Raw genomic sequence first — 19,015 nt, 5'->3', positions numbered from 1 at the left:
TAGTGTTTTAATATGTATTTATACACTTTTGAAAGACTTCAATACACTTATCAAAATACTTCTACTTAACAAAAATGCTTACAATTACATTCTCGTTCAGTTTCATCAACAATTCTACTCGTATGCACCCGTATTCGTACTCGTACAATACACAGCTTTTAGATGTATGTACTATTGGTATATACACTCCAATGATCAGCTCTTAGCAGCCCATGTGAGTCACCTAACACATGTGGGAACCATCATTTGGCAACTAGCATGAAATATCTCATAAGATTACAAAAATATGAGTAATCATTCATGACTTATTTACATGAAAACAAAATTACATATCCTTTATATCTAATCCATACACCAACGACCAAAAACACCTACAAACACTTTCATTCTTCAATTTTCTTCATCTAATTGAACTCTCTCAAGTTCTATCTTCAAGTTCTAAGTGTTCTTCATAAATTCCAAAAGTTCTAGTTTCATAAAATCAAGAATACTTTCAAGTTTGCTAGCTCACTTCCAATCTTGTAAGGTGATCATCCAACCTCAAGAAATCTTTGTTTCTTACAGTAGGTTATCATTCTAATACAAGGTAATAATCATATTCAAACTTTGGTTCAATTTCTATAACTATAACAATCTTATTTCAAGTGATGATCTTACTTGAACTTGTTTTCGTGTCATGATTTTGCTTCAAGAACTTTGAGCCATCCAAGGATCCATTGAAGCTAGATCCATTTTTCTCTTTTCCAGTAGGTTCATCCAAGGAACTTAAGGTAGTAATGATGTTCATAACATCATTCGATTCATACATATAAAGCTATCTTATTCGAAGGTTTAAACTTGTAATCACTAGAACATAGTTTAGTTAATTCTAAACTTGTTCGCAAACAAAAGTTAATCCTTCTAACTTGACTTTTAAAATCAACTAAACACATGTTCTATATCTATATGATATGCTAACTTAATGATTTAAAACCTGGAAACACGAAAAACACCGTAAAACCGGATTTACGCCGTCGTAGTAACACCGCGGGCTGTTTTGGGTTAGTTAATTAAAAACTATGATAAACTTTGATTTAAAAGTTGTTATTCTGAGAAAATGATTTTTATTATGAACATGAAACTATATCCAAAAATTATGGTTAAACTCAAAGTGGAAGTATGTTTTCTAAAATGGTCATCTAGACGTCGTTCTTTCGACTGAAATGACTACCTTTACAAAAACGACTTGTAACTTATTTTTCCGACTAGAAACCTATACTGTTTTTGTTTAGATTCATAAAATAGAGTTCAATATGAAACCATAGCAATTTGATTCACTCAAAACGGATTTAAAATGAAGAAGTTATGGGTAAAACAAGATTGGATAATCTTTCTCATTTTAGCTACGTGAAAATTGGTAACAAATCTATTCCAACCATAACTTAATCAACTTGTATTATATATTATGTAATCTTGAGATACCATAGACACGTATACAATGTTTCGACCTATCATGTCGACACATCTATATATATTTCGGAACAACCATAGACACTCTATATGTGAATGTTGGAGTTAGCTATACAGGGTTGAGGTTGATTCCAAAATATATATAGTTTGAGTTGTGATCAATACTGAGATACGTATACACTGGGTCGTGGATTGATTCAAGATAATATTTATCGATTTATTTCTGTACATCTAACTGTGGACAACTAGTTGTAGGTTACTAACGAGGACAGCTGACTTAATAAACTTAAAACATCAAAATATATTAAAAGTGTTGTAAATATATTTTGAACATACTTTGATATATATGTATATATTGTTATAGGTTCGTGAATCAACCAGTGGCCAAGTCTTACTTCCCGACGAAGTAAAAATCTGTGAAAGTGAGTTATAGTCCCACTTTTAAAATCTAATATTTTTGGGATGAGAATACATGCAGGTTTTATAAATGATTTACAAAATAGACACAAGTACGTGAAACTACATTCTATGGTTGAATTATCGAAATCGAATATGCCCCTTTTTATTAAGTCTGGTAATCTAAGAATTAGGGAACAGACACCCTAATTGACGCGAATCCTAAAGATAGATCTATTGGGCCTAACAAACCCCATCCAAAGTACCGGATGCTTTAGTACTTCGAAATTTATATCATATCCGAAGGGTGTCCCGGAATGATGGGGATATTCTTATATATGCATCTTGTTATTGTCGGTTACCAGGTGTTCACCATATGAATGATTTTTATCTCTATGTATGGGATGTGTATTGAAATATGAAATCTTGTGGTCTATTGTTACGATTTGATATATATAGGTTAAACCTATAACTCACCAACATTTTTGTTGACGTTTTAAGCATGTTTATTCTCAGGTGATTATTAAGAGCTTCCGCTGTCGCATACTTAAATAAGGACAAGATTTGGAGTCCATGCTTGTATGATATTGTGTAAAAACTGCATTCAAGAAACTTATTTTGTTGTAACATATTTGTATTGTAAACCATTATGTAATGGTCGTGTGTAAACAGGATATTTTAGATTATCATTATTTGATAATCTACGTAAAGCTTTTTAAACCTTTATTGATGAAATAAAGGTTATGGTTTGTTTAAAAATGAATGCAGTCTTTGAAAAACGTCTCATATAGAGGTCAAAACCTCGCAACGAAATCAATTAATATGGAACGTTTTTAATCAATAAGAACGGGACATTTCATGATTGCTTGACATGTTGGAAACATTTAATCATGCAAATATAGTTTTCATTTAATATATAATCATGGAAAAGTTCGGGTCACTACAACATAGACATGAGTTCTTAAATTAGTTAAAACAATTATCTTGGGCACGATTATGTAACCTAAACATTTGTCTTCATCCCTAATCTAAATTAACACTAAGTGGATCAAGCACAATTGTTAAATCACAATAATACGTCTTGCAATAATCAAAATCAACAAACTTGCATTAAATAATCACTTGAACAATTTACAAAATTATTAATCAACGAACTTTATCATAGTAAAATTACAAACCACACACATACTTGAATGAATAAACAATACATTAAATGTTCATTGGAAGGAATAAAGAAAGGAACTTAGCCGAGCATGATGATGATGATGAAGAACATGATGGATTGTTGATGAACCATGATGAACTCGCCTTCGATCCTTGAAACCTTGATGATTTTGGTGTTAGGGTTGATGTTTGGGGCTTAAAATCTGAAGAAAAAGGTCCTCAATTCGTGGCTAAGGGTTTCCCTTATATAGGGAATGAATAACTTGTTCCCAAAGCAAAAATTCACAAAATCCGGCATCTGGCGTAAATTACGCCCATATTTGTACTGGCGTAAAAACTTGGCGTAATTGTACGCCCAAAAATGTCTTTTTCTAGATTTTGAAACTTGTCTGGCATAAAAAGCTGGCATTATTTACTCTGATGTGGCGTAAATTACTCCAGTGTTAAAATGCTGATACTTTTATGTTTTTTCTAACTTTTTCCACAACTTGACTTCAAACTCCATTTTTCGTACCTTTTTGTACTAACTTCTTTTCACAGCTACAATACACGAAATTTCATCAAAGTACCTTGTTTTTCACTAAAATGTAATCACTTTTATCATGTTTAAGTACAAACGATCGCGTCAAACAATGACCGATCACAAACCCGTGGAGTTTCGGGCAACCGAAATACTGAGGAAAAAACTTAGTTGACCCAAATCCTTCATAGCAAATTCTTTAGCCAATAATCCCATAAGATAGTTGCGTAGATTAGAAGAAGAGTTTGTCAATATGATCTCATCGACATAAAGAAGCAAATACGCAACGTCATTACCTTTGTGATACACGAAAAGGGATTGATCACATTTACTGTACACAAAGCCAATGGTAGATACAAAATTGAAAAACCTTTGGTACCAAGCTCGTGGAGCTTGTTTCAAACCGTAGAGAGATCTCTTGAGAAGACATATGTGACCCGGACGGTGAGAATCATGAAACCGTTTCATTTAAAATGCCATGGAGAAAAGCGTTTTTCACATGAAGTTGATATATATCTTAACGATTAAAAAAAAGATCACGATATATATTAATACATACATTAAAAAAATAATCTACGTAGCCTCCATCTAGTTACCACATTACACAGCTTATATACATTGTTTTTGTTTTTTTTAAAAGATCACGACATATATTAATATATATCTTAACGATTAAAAAAAACTCTACGAACATTTCTAGCTGCAAACAAATTAAACCCTAACCCAATCGGTTCTTACTTCAAGGTTTATCCATCATCATGGTTTATCATCATTATCATCAAACCCTAGTTATAACACAACTCAGGTAAGTGTGATCGATTACACAATATTGTGTGTTTGAATCTTTAGCTCGTTTTACTACTGAATGTAATTATTTATATAAAACAGTGTCATCCACTGTGGCATCCGAGTCGGCATTTAGTACAGATGGTCGTGTACTTGACCCGTATAGAACAAGGTTGTCAACCCAAAATAGTGGAAACTTTGATTTGCACTAAAGATTGGATAAAACAATCAAGTACTCCTATATTTTAAGATGAAGTGATTGATATATTGAAAGATGATGACGTCACAATTGGTAAAATATTATGTTTTATTTATATTGTTTCTAAAAAGTATATTTATATATGTTTGTGTGATAAATAATGACCAATTAATAAAATTTGTGTCTTTTTATTATATAGAGATGAAAGAGGCGATCAAGAAACAAAACAAAAAGGAAAAACAGAAGGCGACCTTCAAAGCTTAGTTGAATTTTTTGTTAAACTTTATTTAGACGAATTTTTCATGAATTTTTTCTATTTTTTTTAGATTGTTCATGTATGCAATTTTATTTAAGCAAATTTTTTCGTTTATCTTAAATTTGTTTGTCGCATATTCATCTTCATCTTATTTATATATCACTGTTCTTTAACGAATAATCTACACTTTATATTATAGCAACGTGTATTCATTGATGAACCATATCATCATTAACTAGATAAACTACTATACTAATGAAAATTTACAGCTTACATATATTAATTGATTATATAAGTTTGAGTCAAACTCACTAGCAAACTCAATGTATATGCACAAGTGGGACATATATCTTGACGATAGTAACATACTTGCAAACTCATTGTATATGTAAATTATTCTTTATAAACTCAAATATGATAAACTAATAATAATAACGTTATATTTTTTTTCGAACAACATAATTTTATTAGAAACACCCCTAGCAAGACGCTAGGGAGAGAAACGTACAAAATTTACAACGGCTTTTGAAGCCACAAGTTCCAACTAACAATTTTGCGACCTCTATTACAATTACAATTACAATACCAATTAAAAGACAATAATAACATTATAGTTGCATTTATGAAAAAATTTCGATACCAAATGAGTAAAAAATCGAAAAATACCGCTCCGTACCGGTACCGAAACCAGTACCGTATTGTAATTCGCTACGGTTTCGGTTCTCCATTTTACCTATTTTCAGTACCGGTACTAAATAGTTCCAGTATGGTTCCAAAACCGATCTCATCCCTAGTATAAACATTCGTTAGCAACACATAACACATGGGCGAATTCTGCAACAATTTAAAATATAGAGGTTGAACATTAGTTAACATCATAATACAAGGATCAATATGCAAAACACGGTTTTCCCCCTACACTCATTCACGGCCCACACCGTTTTCTTCTCTCCGTAATCACTTGCTATATTAGCTGTATGTATATATATGTATATATACGTACAGCTATATCTATATCTATATCTATATCTCCCTAAAACACTATCACACACTGTACTTCGCTCACTTACAAACACATAAATACATACAAATCTTTATATCTACATCCACTTCCATGCGATTGGGATCTTCAATTTCATGAATGACAACATCAACAACAATTTGCGCTATTATCACTCGTTAATTCACTTCACTCCTAAAACCTTCTCTCATTTTTATTTCTTCAAAACCCTAATTTCAGATCTACTACTAAAACTATGAATTAACAACAATTAAGCTCGAATGGCACAGAATTCCGACCCGACCAAGCGTCCGACACCCGGTCCATGGCCTCCGGGTCAAAACTCCACCGATTCACCTGCAATGCCTCCTTCTTCCTGGGCCAAACGTACAGGTTTTCGCCCTAGGTTTTCCGGCGAAACCAATGCCAGTGATTCCGGTCAAATTACTAGGTCTCCGGGTGATCTCGAAGCCTCTCGCGTCCGTCCGACCACCACAGCGGCGGTGAACGGTACGGCTACGCCTCCGCCACCACAACCGCAGCCGGCGAACGCTCAGGTGCAGGTGCAATCGGATAAGGATCAGTCTGCGAAGAAGGAGACAGAAGTTGCTTCTGCTCGGCTACCGCCTAAGCCTGTAGCTACAAATGGTGCTGCAGCCGCTCCAGCCGCGCCTCGGCCGACTCAAAGAGTGGTTAGAAACGGTGATGTGGAAAATGCTTTGCCACAAATGGTTGATGATGAATTTCCATCACGTAATTTGCATATGAAATATGAGCTTAGAGACACTCCTGGTCTTGGTAATTATTACTGTATTATTTTTATATGACGCTAATATATTTAAATATTTCTAAATTATACTATGTTGACTGTATTGACTGATTATATTATTGCAGTGTTAACTTGTGTAATTATTGTGGTTGTTATCAGTTCCTATTGGTTTCTATGGATTGCAGCATTATATATCTATGTTAGGTTCTTTGGTTTTAATTCCGCTTGTGATAGTTCCAGCAATGGGTGGTGACCATGTAAGTGAATGAACCCTTATTGAAGGTTAACTTATATTTGTAATAATGTGAATGATTTTGATATACTGAGTTGGTCTGATGAGGATTAGTTGGTGTAGGAGGATACTTCAATGGTGGTGTCCACTGTGCTTTTTGTTTCGGGTATGACTACATTGTTACAAGCTAATTTTGGATCAAGGTTGCCACTCATACAAGGTCCGTCTTTTGTGTTTCTTGCTCCTGCACTTGCGATTATAAAGTCCCCGGAGTTCATTGGATTGAATGGAAATGTAAGCTTTACTTTTTTGATTCAATTTGTCTCAAGCTTCCATTTAATGTATTTTGTTATTGTTATACTTTGTTGGTAAACTATGTGATTATTCATTATTAAAGAGGCTTATACAGGGTATGCTATGTGAATCTGATTCTAAAACTGTCTCAGCTAAACTTATACACATATGTTGCTATTCATGGAGCATAAACTAAGCTCCATATATCTACTGTTTAAAAAAATAATCTCGATTTTTTATTTACTTTGCTTAGTTTCAATTTAATTCTTTGAGAATGATTACTAAGACTAGGACTGTACTCCTTAAAGCAAACACGAGGCTAAAAAGTTGTATAGGTTGAGGCTATTAGTAGGCTAAGAAAGCGGAACACCAACTAAACATTTAAGTATCAATATATTATCAACAAGTTGGCTTTATGTTGTATAATTCTCAAGTCATTTCATTTTTTCTAATATATACCTCAAAATTGTCAGTGCACGTTAATACTTGTTATTTAAAGTAAATTGAGAAGATAAGAATAACATTACGAGCTCAAAGAGAAAAAGGTTGGGAGTGGTCCATACATTACTTGACTATTACATCTAAATTCAAGCTTCACCTTAAAGATGTATTCATCAATGGGAAGCCCCATAAAGTGAGAGAAGTGTTTATAGCCCCTCCTCGTCCTAGGCACGCCCAACGTGACAACTATGAGAAGAATTTGATTTTCATTTGTACTATATTCTTGTCCAATTGTGTAATTTGTATATATATTTGTAATAAAGTATCTTTAGATTAGTTATATTTTAAGCTGCTGTCGCTATTCCTTTAATCTTTATGGATGTTTATAGCACACTAACGTTAAAAAAAAAAAAAATTCATTAAACTCTGACCAAATTGGTTATTGGGAGATGAGGAACAAAAAAGAAGTAATAATATACCAATTTCTCCTAAGTACCACATCTCCATCTCATGAGTAAATAGACATGGTTTAGTAGTGTTATCGTCTGCCGCTGACATATTTATACTAGATTGTCTCACATGCTTGTCCCTATTGGGGATTAAACCCACAATCTCTTAGTTGTGGGTCACATTTGACATCAATAAGGATAGGCCACACACCTTTTGATAAATATTACTTTGTTGCACTCCTTACGGATTAACCATGCCATAAATATTGTGAAAGGTTGCATTCCTTGCTACCTTTCCTATTCAAATGCCTTTATTTGTCCATTAATAAATGACACGCGTGAACTTTTACTTCCCTTACATTACAGAATTTTAAGCATATAATGAAGGAGCTACAAGGGGCTATAATAATTGCATCAGCTTTTCAAGCATTCCTTGGATACAGTGGACTGATGACACTGCTCTTGAGGTACGTATCACGTCTCCTCATTTGGTTGATTCTTCCTTTTAATCACATTGAGGTTCAATAATGTATGATTGTCTTGATGGTTACTCGCGTACGATAGATTTAAATTGAAATATTAATAGTTATATCATTTTCTAGATTTTATGTACTCACAAATTACTTAAAATATTTATTACATTTCTTTTGATGAGGATCTTCGAGTACCATTTTTTGTTTTCGTGTACATTTGAATGGGTGGTGTGAAGGTTTGTCTGTTTGTTATTACATGATTGTGAGCTTTAAATTTTATTTACTAGCTTTAGCACACCCAATGGAATATAAATATAACTAATGATGTGCAACAAAGTTAACCACGATTTGTATCATATGCCATTTCAGGTTGATTAACCCAGTGGTAGTGTCCCCAACTATTGCTGCTGTTGGACTTTCATTCTACAGTTACGGTTTCCCACAAATGGGTGCATGTCTTGAAATCGGCATGGTGCAGATTTTGTTGGTTATCATGTTTTCTCTAGTAAGTGATCCTTTTTCTACTTAGTGTACCGTCCAAAAAGTTGTTGATTAAGAGTTGTAAAACCTTCAAATATTTTACACTATTCTGTAGTTCACCTCACTTGTTTTATAACACAGTCTACTATGTGTGTTTCAGTATCTCCGCAAGATATCTGTTTTGGGACACCGGATATTTCTAATTTACGCTGTAAGTAAACCTAATGTTCCTTTTCTTTTATGTTATATATCACTACTTCGGTTCAAGTAGCAAATCTAACGTATCTACAATATGTGTCCCCAGGTACCGTTAGGTCTAGCAATTACATGGGCTATGTCGTTCCTTCTGACCGAAGCAGGGGCTTACAAGTACGATGGCTGTGACGTAAATATACCGACCTCAAATATGCTATCGGACCATTGCAGACGTCATGTTGCGAGGATGAAAAGTTGTCGAGCCGATACTTCCCATGCCCTGAATTCTTCCCCGTGGTTTAGATTTCCATACCCGTTACAATGGGGTACACCCGTTTTTAACTGGAAAATGGCCCTTGTAATGTGTATGGTATCTGTTATCTCTTCTGTTGACTCAGTAAGTTGCAAGTCTACGTGGCCTATTAGGTTATTAAATGAGTTGTTGAATATTGAATTTATAATTTTTTGTTTTTGTTTTGGTAGGTTGGTTCATATCATGCATCGTCTTTGTTGGTTGCATCTAGGCCACCCACACCAGGGGTTGTGAGCCGCGGGATTGGTCTTGAGGGTTTGTGCAGCATCTTGGCTGGCTTGTGGGGAACCGGGACCGGTTCAACTACTTTAACTGAAAACGTGCACACAATTGCTGTAACAAAGATGGGGAGTCGCAAAGCAGTTGAGTTGGGAGCCTGTGTTTTGATTATATTATCCCTAATTGGTATGTCTCATTTTTTTAAATTGACCACCCGGTATCTTATATATTAAGGATATTGTATTCATAAGCTGCCAAATGTCAACATCGCATTTCAGTCACCACTCACCAAATTATCTATCTGGGTGGCCTGTTGTGTTGATATTTGAGGTGGTTTCGTGTAATATTTCTACTTCTTGAGTGATCTATGTATAAAATCTAACTACTTTCTTTTTATATCTATTTATATACGGAGTATCTATTATTATTATTTACGGAGTATTATTTATTTATTATTATGTAGGAGTACTATTTTACTATTATTTATTATATATTATTATTTTATTTATTAATTTCTTATTCTTATATTCTTATTCTTATTTCTTATTTCTTATTTCTTATACATATAAAAAGAAAGCCATAATTATGTCTTATCATTTTTTAAAACATTGAGTTTCAACCTTTAGATTAGTTCACAATTTTAAATTTCAACCATGTATTTGGATGATGATGTCATATTTGTCTATGTTATTTTATTTCAACTATCGACTGATTTGAATTCCAACCATTATCTTGAGATTTCAACGGTAACTCAAATAAAACTACTTTTTTATGCTTAATATCAAATAATAAATAATCAGTTATTCAGCGGGTTATAAACTGGTTTTATCTTAATTTGATAAAAAAAAAGTTTAGTGTTTTACTCTCTGATTTCTCTTTACATTTACTGACAGGTAAAGTAGGAGGGTTTATAGCCTCGATCCCTCAAGTAATGGTTGCAGGCTTACTCTGTATTATGTGGGCCATGCTTGCAGCATTGGGCTTATCAAATCTACGTTACAGCGAGGCCGGAAGCTCCCGGAACATAATCATCATCGGGCTTTCGTTGTTTTTCTCCCTTTCTGTTCCATCCTACTTTCAGCAATACGGTCTCTCCCCAAATTCCAACTCCCCCGTCCCAATTTACTTCCAACCGTACATTGTTGCTTCTCACGGTCCGTTCCGCTCACAATACGGAGGGGTACGCCGTATATATATATTCTCTATATCATTTCTTGTCCTTCATATATTTCTATAACTAGGTGTGTGTGGGCCCCATTACACAAGCAAGCGAACAATATCAAAATAATTAAACAAATACATTTTTATACGGAGGGGTATGTCGTATATATATGTTCTCTATATATCATTTCTTGACCTTCAGATATTTCTATAATGAGGGGTGTGTGGGGCCCCATTACACAAGCAAACAAACAAAATTAAAATAAATAAACAAATACATTTAAAAAAAAGGAAAATGAAAAATTACTAAAATACCCCTGTGTAAAAAATTGTGAAGGTTACTGTTCACAGGGGCATATTAGTATTTATGGGTGCACGAATGGTATGTAATAGTTAGTTTCTAACAGAATGTTTATTTTGATGATGACTATAGTTGAATTATGTTATGAACACATTGATGTCGTTCCACATGGTGATAGCGTTTCTAGTGGCGGTAGTATTGGACAATACAGTACCTGGGAGTAAGCAAGAACGAGGGGTATACGTGTGGTCTGAACCAGATGCAGCTCGAAGGGAGCCTGCTGTTGTTAAAGATTATGGGTTACCGTTTAGAGTTGGAAAAATGTTCAGATGGGTGAGATGGGTCGGGCTCTAGAGGTTAAATTAAACGCTGCATCGTTGAAGTTTTGTTATGAAAAGAGAATGGCTGGTTATGGTCATTAATTATGTAAAACGGATGCCACGGATTGTAGTTTTAAATGGAGCAGCTTGCAAAGGTAGTGAAGCATGATGAAACAGGTGGATTTTGTACATTGAAGAGAGAATATGTGTTGTAATGTTAAAACTACAATCAGATGCTTTTGTATGTAATTTGTAATTGGAAATTCTTGTTTAAATTGAACCGAATTTTTCTTTATTTGCGCGTCGTTTAATTAATGGTATATTGTTGGTTGGAGATGGGGATTGAGGTACAATCTTAATAGGGTTTACAGAGTGTACAAATGTTGTTAATGAGTTCTGCTAGCAAAGTTAATAGGATTTAAAGTGTATAATTTGTGTGCTTGGGTTGTAAACCCTATTTTGGCGAAAAACGAATTTAATTAAAACAGATTTGACAATCTAAAGAGAGGAATGACTTTCTCTACTTTTCTGGGTGGAGAAATGACTTGTTTTTTTTTTTTTATTCTCGGATAAGGGAAGGATTGTCTACATCGCACCTCCCCCATACACCACTCAAGTGGTATTGGGTACTGTTGTTGTTGTAGATTTGACAATCTAGTTAAGTTACAAAATGATTTAGACTTATCGACAAGATTTTACCATATTTTTGAACTTACAAGGGATCTAGATCCTATTACATTGATTAGAACTATATAATACACAATACAATTACCAAACAAAACAAAGCGACAATTGAAGCATTCGTATAGACTCTTCAACCAGCAGCAATCGAAAACGTCATTAGAAATAGTCGTCGACTTGCAAATTGATGGCGAAGATGTGTGAACGTTAGTCTGGAAAACGACGTTAATAATTGTTATAAAGCCCCAACAAACTTCGATAAAATAATCCCACCGAATGCCTACACACAAATAGGGGCGAACACCCAGAATGTTGTTACTTGTTTGAGATGTGATCATAGCAATAATGCCGTCAAATGTTTATAAATAAATTTATAAATGAACATAAAGTTGACCTCTATTTTTAATCTCTAATAAAAGAATAATAGAAATAAGAATTAAAAATCCTTATTTGAAAGATACCAGATAATCAGAACGTGTTTTGTGTGTTAAAGTCGAAGGGATGCAAATGAGTTAAAACGTGGTGGTTATTAATAAATTTAATATAAATAAATAAATGTTTTTTATTTTATACTTACAACTCAAAGTGTTTGGGTTCGAGTTATTTATTTATTTATTTTTTTTTTCAAAAACGAAAACTTTTATAACAAAAACTTTATCTCAAAAGAGACGAAGAATAATAAGATACAAAAGGAGAAACACGCACGGAGCTTGGAAGCAGTAAGCTAACCTTAAACGACGAACCAGAACTTTGGGTTCGAGTCAGTGACGATTCCAGGATTATAACTCAATAGGGTTCCGAAATTTTTTTCGGGTACCAATTAAATTTGAATGTTATTTTAGTCGTAGTTTACCTTAAAAATACTACGAATTCGACAAATATATCGGGTCCAAGTAGTTACATTTAGTAGTGTCTTATATACTTTAAAAGAATAACTATATATTTAAAAATTTTACTGGGTCCTTCATTTAAATTTAGTTGTGTCCCGTTACCCACTAGTATATACCTAGATTTCCCATTGGTTCGAGTTTTGTTTTCTTATAATTTATTCAGCAAAATACGTGCCCACCTTTGGACCATTTGGAAGCGTAGATGTTTTTTGGAAGTAGATAATTTGCAAATAGATTCATATTTTTAAAATAATACATTCAGATCTGGAGGATATTTTAAAACAGATTATTTAATTCTTATATGTATTTGGTTATTTCTTTATGCATTTAGATGATTAAACTCAAATTAAGGTCTTCAATTAGCGAATTTGTTATCATAGTTTTTGAATGGCCATGAAGACTTAAAGAGTAATAGCCTAATGGGTTGGCACTTGTCACAAGATATTAATCATTTATATTTTCATATAAGTTTGGGTTCAACGTTGTGAACCATCATTTTATAGCCTCATTTAGACATTTGATTTTCATTTCGAATCATGAAATTATAATTATAATGTAACATATTAGATAAGTGGTGAGTCGACGTGCAAGTGTTTTGGTGGGAAACTAGACGTATAAGGTATAGTTTTATTCATGTCACGTATATAGTTTTTATTTAGAGCTAAGTATGTGTGGTACGTTTGTATTGTTTTTATAGTAAGTATCGTTTGTAGTAATTTTTAAAGTTGCAACTTTCATGAAGTAATTGAAAGACAATTGCTATTATTCTAGAATGAGATAAAGGATTAGAAGGTTGATTTTGATTCTTTTATAAAATAATTGCTATTATTCTAGAATGAGATAAAGGATTAAAAGGTTGATTTTGATTCATTTATAAATATTAAACTTTACGTATTTTACCTATTATATGCATAAATACTAAAATTTATTCAAAGATAGCTTTAGTTGCTATCTTTAAAAACCATAGTTGTATATAATTATGTGATAGTTTGGTTAGTAAAAGTAGTTATTTTCAGAAAGTGAATACTTTTTATTAATATACATGTAATTTATGTATGTCTTTATTTTTTAAGAATAATCTTTTGAGCTATACATAGATTAATCTTAACGTTACATGGGCATTTTATTAAGTGTTACTAGTATTAAGATGATTGAATTTGAGGATTACATAATTAAATTCTATATTGGCATAGTCTAATTTTTATGGATTTTTTTTTTGTTAAAGCTATAAATACGTTATATACTTTCACTTTTGTTTTAATGTAGGGTTTTCATCAAATAAAATATCACTAGGTCACATACTTTCAAAAAGTGTTTTAATATAGTCTATTGCTGACTGGTTACCTGCTGAACTGGTAAAATTAATTTTTTTAACATTTTTTTTTAATTATATATGGCTACACAAGTTATATACTTTAATCTGTGTTTCGATGTAGGCTATATACAAAAATGATATGTTCCACTGTTTCACTAGCTACATTTTTCACAAAGATGCTACGCCAACTCATTTTTGTTTTATCCGGTTAAAAAGTTCAGTGCATTCATACTATCACACTTTTTGAAAGTATATATAGCCTACACTGATATTTTATTGGGTAGATAGCCTACATTGGAACAAAAGTAAAAGTTCACATCATATTTATAACTTTAACCTTTTTTTCCATCTCAAATAGTAATAACAAGTTACAGAACGGCCAGCACGTTGTTGTGAGTGCGTTTGGTTCGCTATAGTTTTGTAGTCGATTATCTGTGAGTCATAGGCTAATATTATTCGATAGCATTAGTGTTTCTTTGTTGCATAACGTTACTTATTTACATAAACAAAATGGCTACGGCGATAATCTTGTTTATGTGATCACATACATAAGGTTTAAAGGTGGCCCTCTTCTCAAAATGACGTTATTTTCATTTATTAGATTAACATCAGTCACAATTTTTTTGGAAAGAATTAACAACTCTGCAGTCTTTCTTCGGCATCTCCATATCATCATTATTGCTTTTAATAAGTTCATGATTTCTCATATAGGACTCTTGGTCTTCCACAACATCGTCACCAATTGGACTGTTCAATTCTTTTTCGGCAGGTTCATCTGGTGATGAAATGCCAGAGAAATATTGGTTAACTTCATGATCTGCTTTTTCAGATATTCTTATTCGAAATCATATATGTCTTCATCCTCATATTCATCATAATCAAACCCATCGCCGATGCAACAGCCCGTCAAATGCCCTTGATGACCAGCGTTAACTTCAGTCATATAACTAACGGTACGCCCTTTATATGAGACGTTTTCAAAAATATTCGCATTTATTACTTCAAACATTTTCCAGTAACAGTAAGTTCTCGTAAAAAGTAAATGATTTTAAAGTAACATGATACATTTAACAATGTTTAAGTCTTTAAAATCCAAATGTGAATAAATAAAGTTTAAAATGACAACCGGATCTCCAATTATGTAGTATGCGACTTCCAAGAATACAACAAAAGCAAATCATCTAAATACATGTTAATAAACATGCTAAAAAGTCAACATAAAAGTTTGTGAGTTATAGGTTTAACATTTCAAAAGATAAAAAGAAAAGACCACAAGAGTTTTCATGTTCAATAACATTTATAAGAATAATGCAAAATATATTCTAACGTTAATCTGAGCACACCCAGTAACAAAACCTTAACAAAAATTATGGATAATCACAAAATAATAACGCCAAATCAATTTTCTCAACCTCGAAGTACTAAACACCCGATTGACAGCCTAAGTGGAGTTGTCAAATTCTATAGATCTATATTTAGGATTCGCGTCCACCAGTTCAAAAACCAATAGTTACTAGTTACCAAGCTCGGGAATATTTTTGATTCACTCAATGTAGAATTTAACTTTTGATACTTATGTTCATTATGTAAAAATAAAATCTTCCATCTATTCTCACCTCAAATATGAAACAGTAAAAAGTTTAAAAAGTGGGGCTATAACTCACCTTAAGCACAACGATGAATTATTAAACAAAGCGCAATAAGCAAGACCGAAACTGGTCAACAGTCAACCTAGAATAATAGAATAAGTTAATAAATACCTAACACGCTAGCTCGGGTCATAGTGTATTCGTAATCCTGGTGCTTTAAGTACTTTGAAAAATATTTAAATCAAATAGTATACGCCTTTTTAATAAGTATTGATTTGATTTATTAAAATAGTATTCTTGTTTTTTTTTTTAAAAGTCAATTAAAAAAATTAAACTTAAAAAGTCAACTCTAAAAGTCAATCTTAAAAGTCAATTTAAAAATCTTATTTATAAAGTCTGTAGTCAACAGTTAACTTAAAAGTTAACAGTCAACGATCAAATCAAAAGTCCATGTTGAAAGTCAACACGACCTAAAAATGACTTTTAAAATTCATAAATATTAACTATATAATTATGTTTCCGTAGTGTAAGTCTCGATAGTTGGATGACTCGATATTATGTAAAACTCAAAAATATTGCAAAAATGACTAAACTGCCCACTTTAGAAATTTTTAGACCAATCAGCGGGACTTCGTTTGACAAATGGCCAATGCCAAGAGTTTCTTGTTACCACAAAGATACTACACAAAAATTTTCAGAAGCTAATTCGACCTGAGCAACTCGTACCAACTGGTATTGTTTTGATATTTCAATGGCTTTGCAATCAGTTTTTCGAAAAACATTCATTTATGATCAAGTGACATACTTTGACGATTTTTAGAACGATCCTCGGGACTTGGAGTGGCAAACGAAAAGAGCCGAGAGCTTCTCCTTGTCTCAAAGATATAACACGATTTATTTCAGAAGCTAAATCACATTTGAATGACCTTGGCGATCGATATGATTTTGACATTTCACATATTTTTAATCAGCACTTTTAAAAAACTATGATTTTTATAAAAATTTAAAAACTCATAACTAATTAAAAAAATGCAAATGACGTGTTTCAAAAGCCTAAACTTATTAATTTCTCGATACACAGGCAACCGTGAGCCCAGAAATCTGGTGTTGGGTTGCACGCATCTCGAGACAGCTCAATTAGACCTGAATTTAATAATAATTATAAATATTGAAAATATCGAATTTGATTTTGCCATAACTTTTGACTATTTCGACGGATTTTAACGAAATCTACAAGAAAGTTTAACTACTCGACGAGACCAACACAATGTAAAACAAATCACAAATCAAAAATCAACGCACGCGTTCCCAAAAATCTGTTCAAAATCGGCTATATACATATGTATACCAAACGTTCGTATTTTCGCATCAAAGTCAAGATTCAATTTAAATCAAGCACCATAACACTAATACACTTAATAGATCACATAAAGAATAAGAATTGAAAATTAAGGTTTCATGAACTTTACCCTAGATCAAAATTGAATAGAGTTACAGATAGAGGAGAACACGTAGATTTCGAATATGCAAGCAATTTAGAGATCGGGTAATTATTCGATGGTGTTTTGATGATGAAAAACGGTGATGGTGATGGTGGTATTCGACTATATCGATTGGAGAAGGAGAGGGAAAGAGATTGGGCAGTTAAAATATTTAAGGTTAGGTTTAGTTGCCTTTAAATACCCCATCCATTTAATTAATAAGTTCCAAAATTTGGCAAAACACCCCCTCTCATACAAGGGCCATTGAGAGCCCCAAGTTAGCTTTACGGATGCAATCTGGGAGCCCCAAGTCACCTTTACACCATACATCACAAGTGCTTAGCCCTCTTGAAACTAGCCCCTCGTAAATTCATCATCACATACTTAGTAAGTGCATAGTTCTCTCGGAACTAGCCCCTTGCATCATTCATCATCACATACTTAGCAAGTGCATAGTCTTCTCAGAATTAGCCCCTTGCATCATTCCACCTTTCTCTCTATACAAGTGCGTATTCCTCTCGGAACTAGCCCCTTGTATCATCAACAATTAAAACGATACTTGGATACTAGGAATTAGCCTCATAACTTAGAGAGAAATGGTTGATTTTGATGAGACCTTTTCACCAGTTGTGAAAATGGTAACTGCGAGATGTTTGATTAATATTGCTATTCAAAATGATTGGGAACTTTATCAACTTGACAACAATAATGCATTTTTGTATAGTGATTTAGATGAAGATGTTTACATGTCTTTACCACTTGAGTATTTTAGTGATAAAGAAAACAAAGTGTGAAAATTAAAGAGGTCTTTATATGGTTTAAAACAAGCTCCTAGAAAATGGAATGAAAAATTGACTGCTGCTTTAGTTGAAAATGATTTTGTTAAAGTATAGATGATTATTCAATGTTTATTAAGTCCGTGAATAATGTGTTTAGAACTGTTCTTGTTTATGTTGATGATATTGTGGTTATAGGGAATAATGTTGATGAAATAAACAAGTTTAAGACTTTTTTAAAAACTAAGTTTCAAATAAAAGACCAAGGTGTTTTAAAATATTTTCTGGGAATTGAAGTGATTAGAGATAAAGATAATATTTGTCTTTCTCAGAGAAAGTATACTCTTGACTTATTAATCGAGTTTAGTTTGTTGGATAGTAAACCTATTCAAACACCAATTGAACCAAATCTTGTGTTATGTGTTGATAATGATCAAAATGATTTACCTTTGAAAAACATTACCGAGTATCAAAAGTTAATTGAAAATTTTTATCTATTTGACTTTGACTAGACCAAACATTTCTTGTTCTGTTCATGTTTTAAGTCAGTTCATGCATGCACCAAAGTACTCTCACTTAAGATGTGCTTCAAGGGTGTTAAGGTATCTTAAGTCTGCACCAGGAAAAGATGTATGCGTTAAAAAAGGAATTGAAACAAATTTGATTTGTTATGTTGATTCAGACTGGGGAAAAAGAGTTATGACAAGAAAGTCAGTAACAGAGTATTGTTTGTTTTTTTAATGGTTCACTTCTTACTTTGAAAAGTAAAAGCAAAGTACTATCTCAAGGTCATTTGTAGATGCAGAATACATAGGTCTTGCAGATGCCACTTTTGAAGTCATTTGGGTTTTAAAATTACTAGTATA

At 32.8% G+C, this 19,015-nt stretch overlaps 1 protein-coding gene across 1 annotated transcript; it reads left to right on the top strand.

Moving 5' to 3' along the window:
* Positions 1-5,811: 5,811 nt before the first annotated feature.
* Positions 5,812-11,710, top strand: LOC139864989 (nucleobase-ascorbate transporter 12). Its single transcript, XM_071853536.1, has 10 exons — positions 5,812-6,568; positions 6,699-6,796; positions 6,895-7,065; positions 8,322-8,422; positions 8,798-8,933; positions 9,069-9,119; positions 9,213-9,500; positions 9,587-9,821; positions 10,529-10,815; positions 11,230-11,710. Exons 1-10 carry the CDS (start codon positions 6,052-6,054, stop codon positions 11,449-11,451), a joined length of 2,106 nt encoding a protein of 701 aa, XP_071709637.1. The 5' UTR covers positions 5,812-6,051; the 3' UTR covers positions 11,452-11,710.
* The last annotated feature ends 7,305 nt before the right edge of the window (positions 11,711-19,015 follow it).

The sequence above is a fragment of the Rutidosis leptorrhynchoides genome, chromosome 8, assembly GCF_046630445.1.
Source record: "Rutidosis leptorrhynchoides isolate AG116_Rl617_1_P2 chromosome 8, CSIRO_AGI_Rlap_v1, whole genome shotgun sequence".
NCBI lineage: Eukaryota > Viridiplantae > Streptophyta > Magnoliopsida > Asterales > Asteraceae > Rutidosis > Rutidosis leptorrhynchoides.
Note: the sequence above shows the minus strand (reverse complement) of the source record. Positions and strands in the feature narration are given on the sequence as shown.

Bases quoted from the DNA above. Each gene is read 5' to 3' on its own strand.
- LOC139864989 (XM_071853536.1), top strand. From the start codon at position 6,052: ATGGCACAGAATTCCGACCCGACCAAGCGTCCGACACCCGGTCCATGG. The intron at 6,569-6,698 runs GTAATTATTACT...GGTTGTTATCAG, and splicing joins TAGAGACACTCCTGGTCTTG to TTCCTATTGGTTTCTATGGA. The intron at 6,797-6,894 runs GTAAGTGAATGA...TAGTTGGTGTAG, and splicing joins CAGCAATGGGTGGTGACCAT to GAGGATACTTCAATGGTGGT.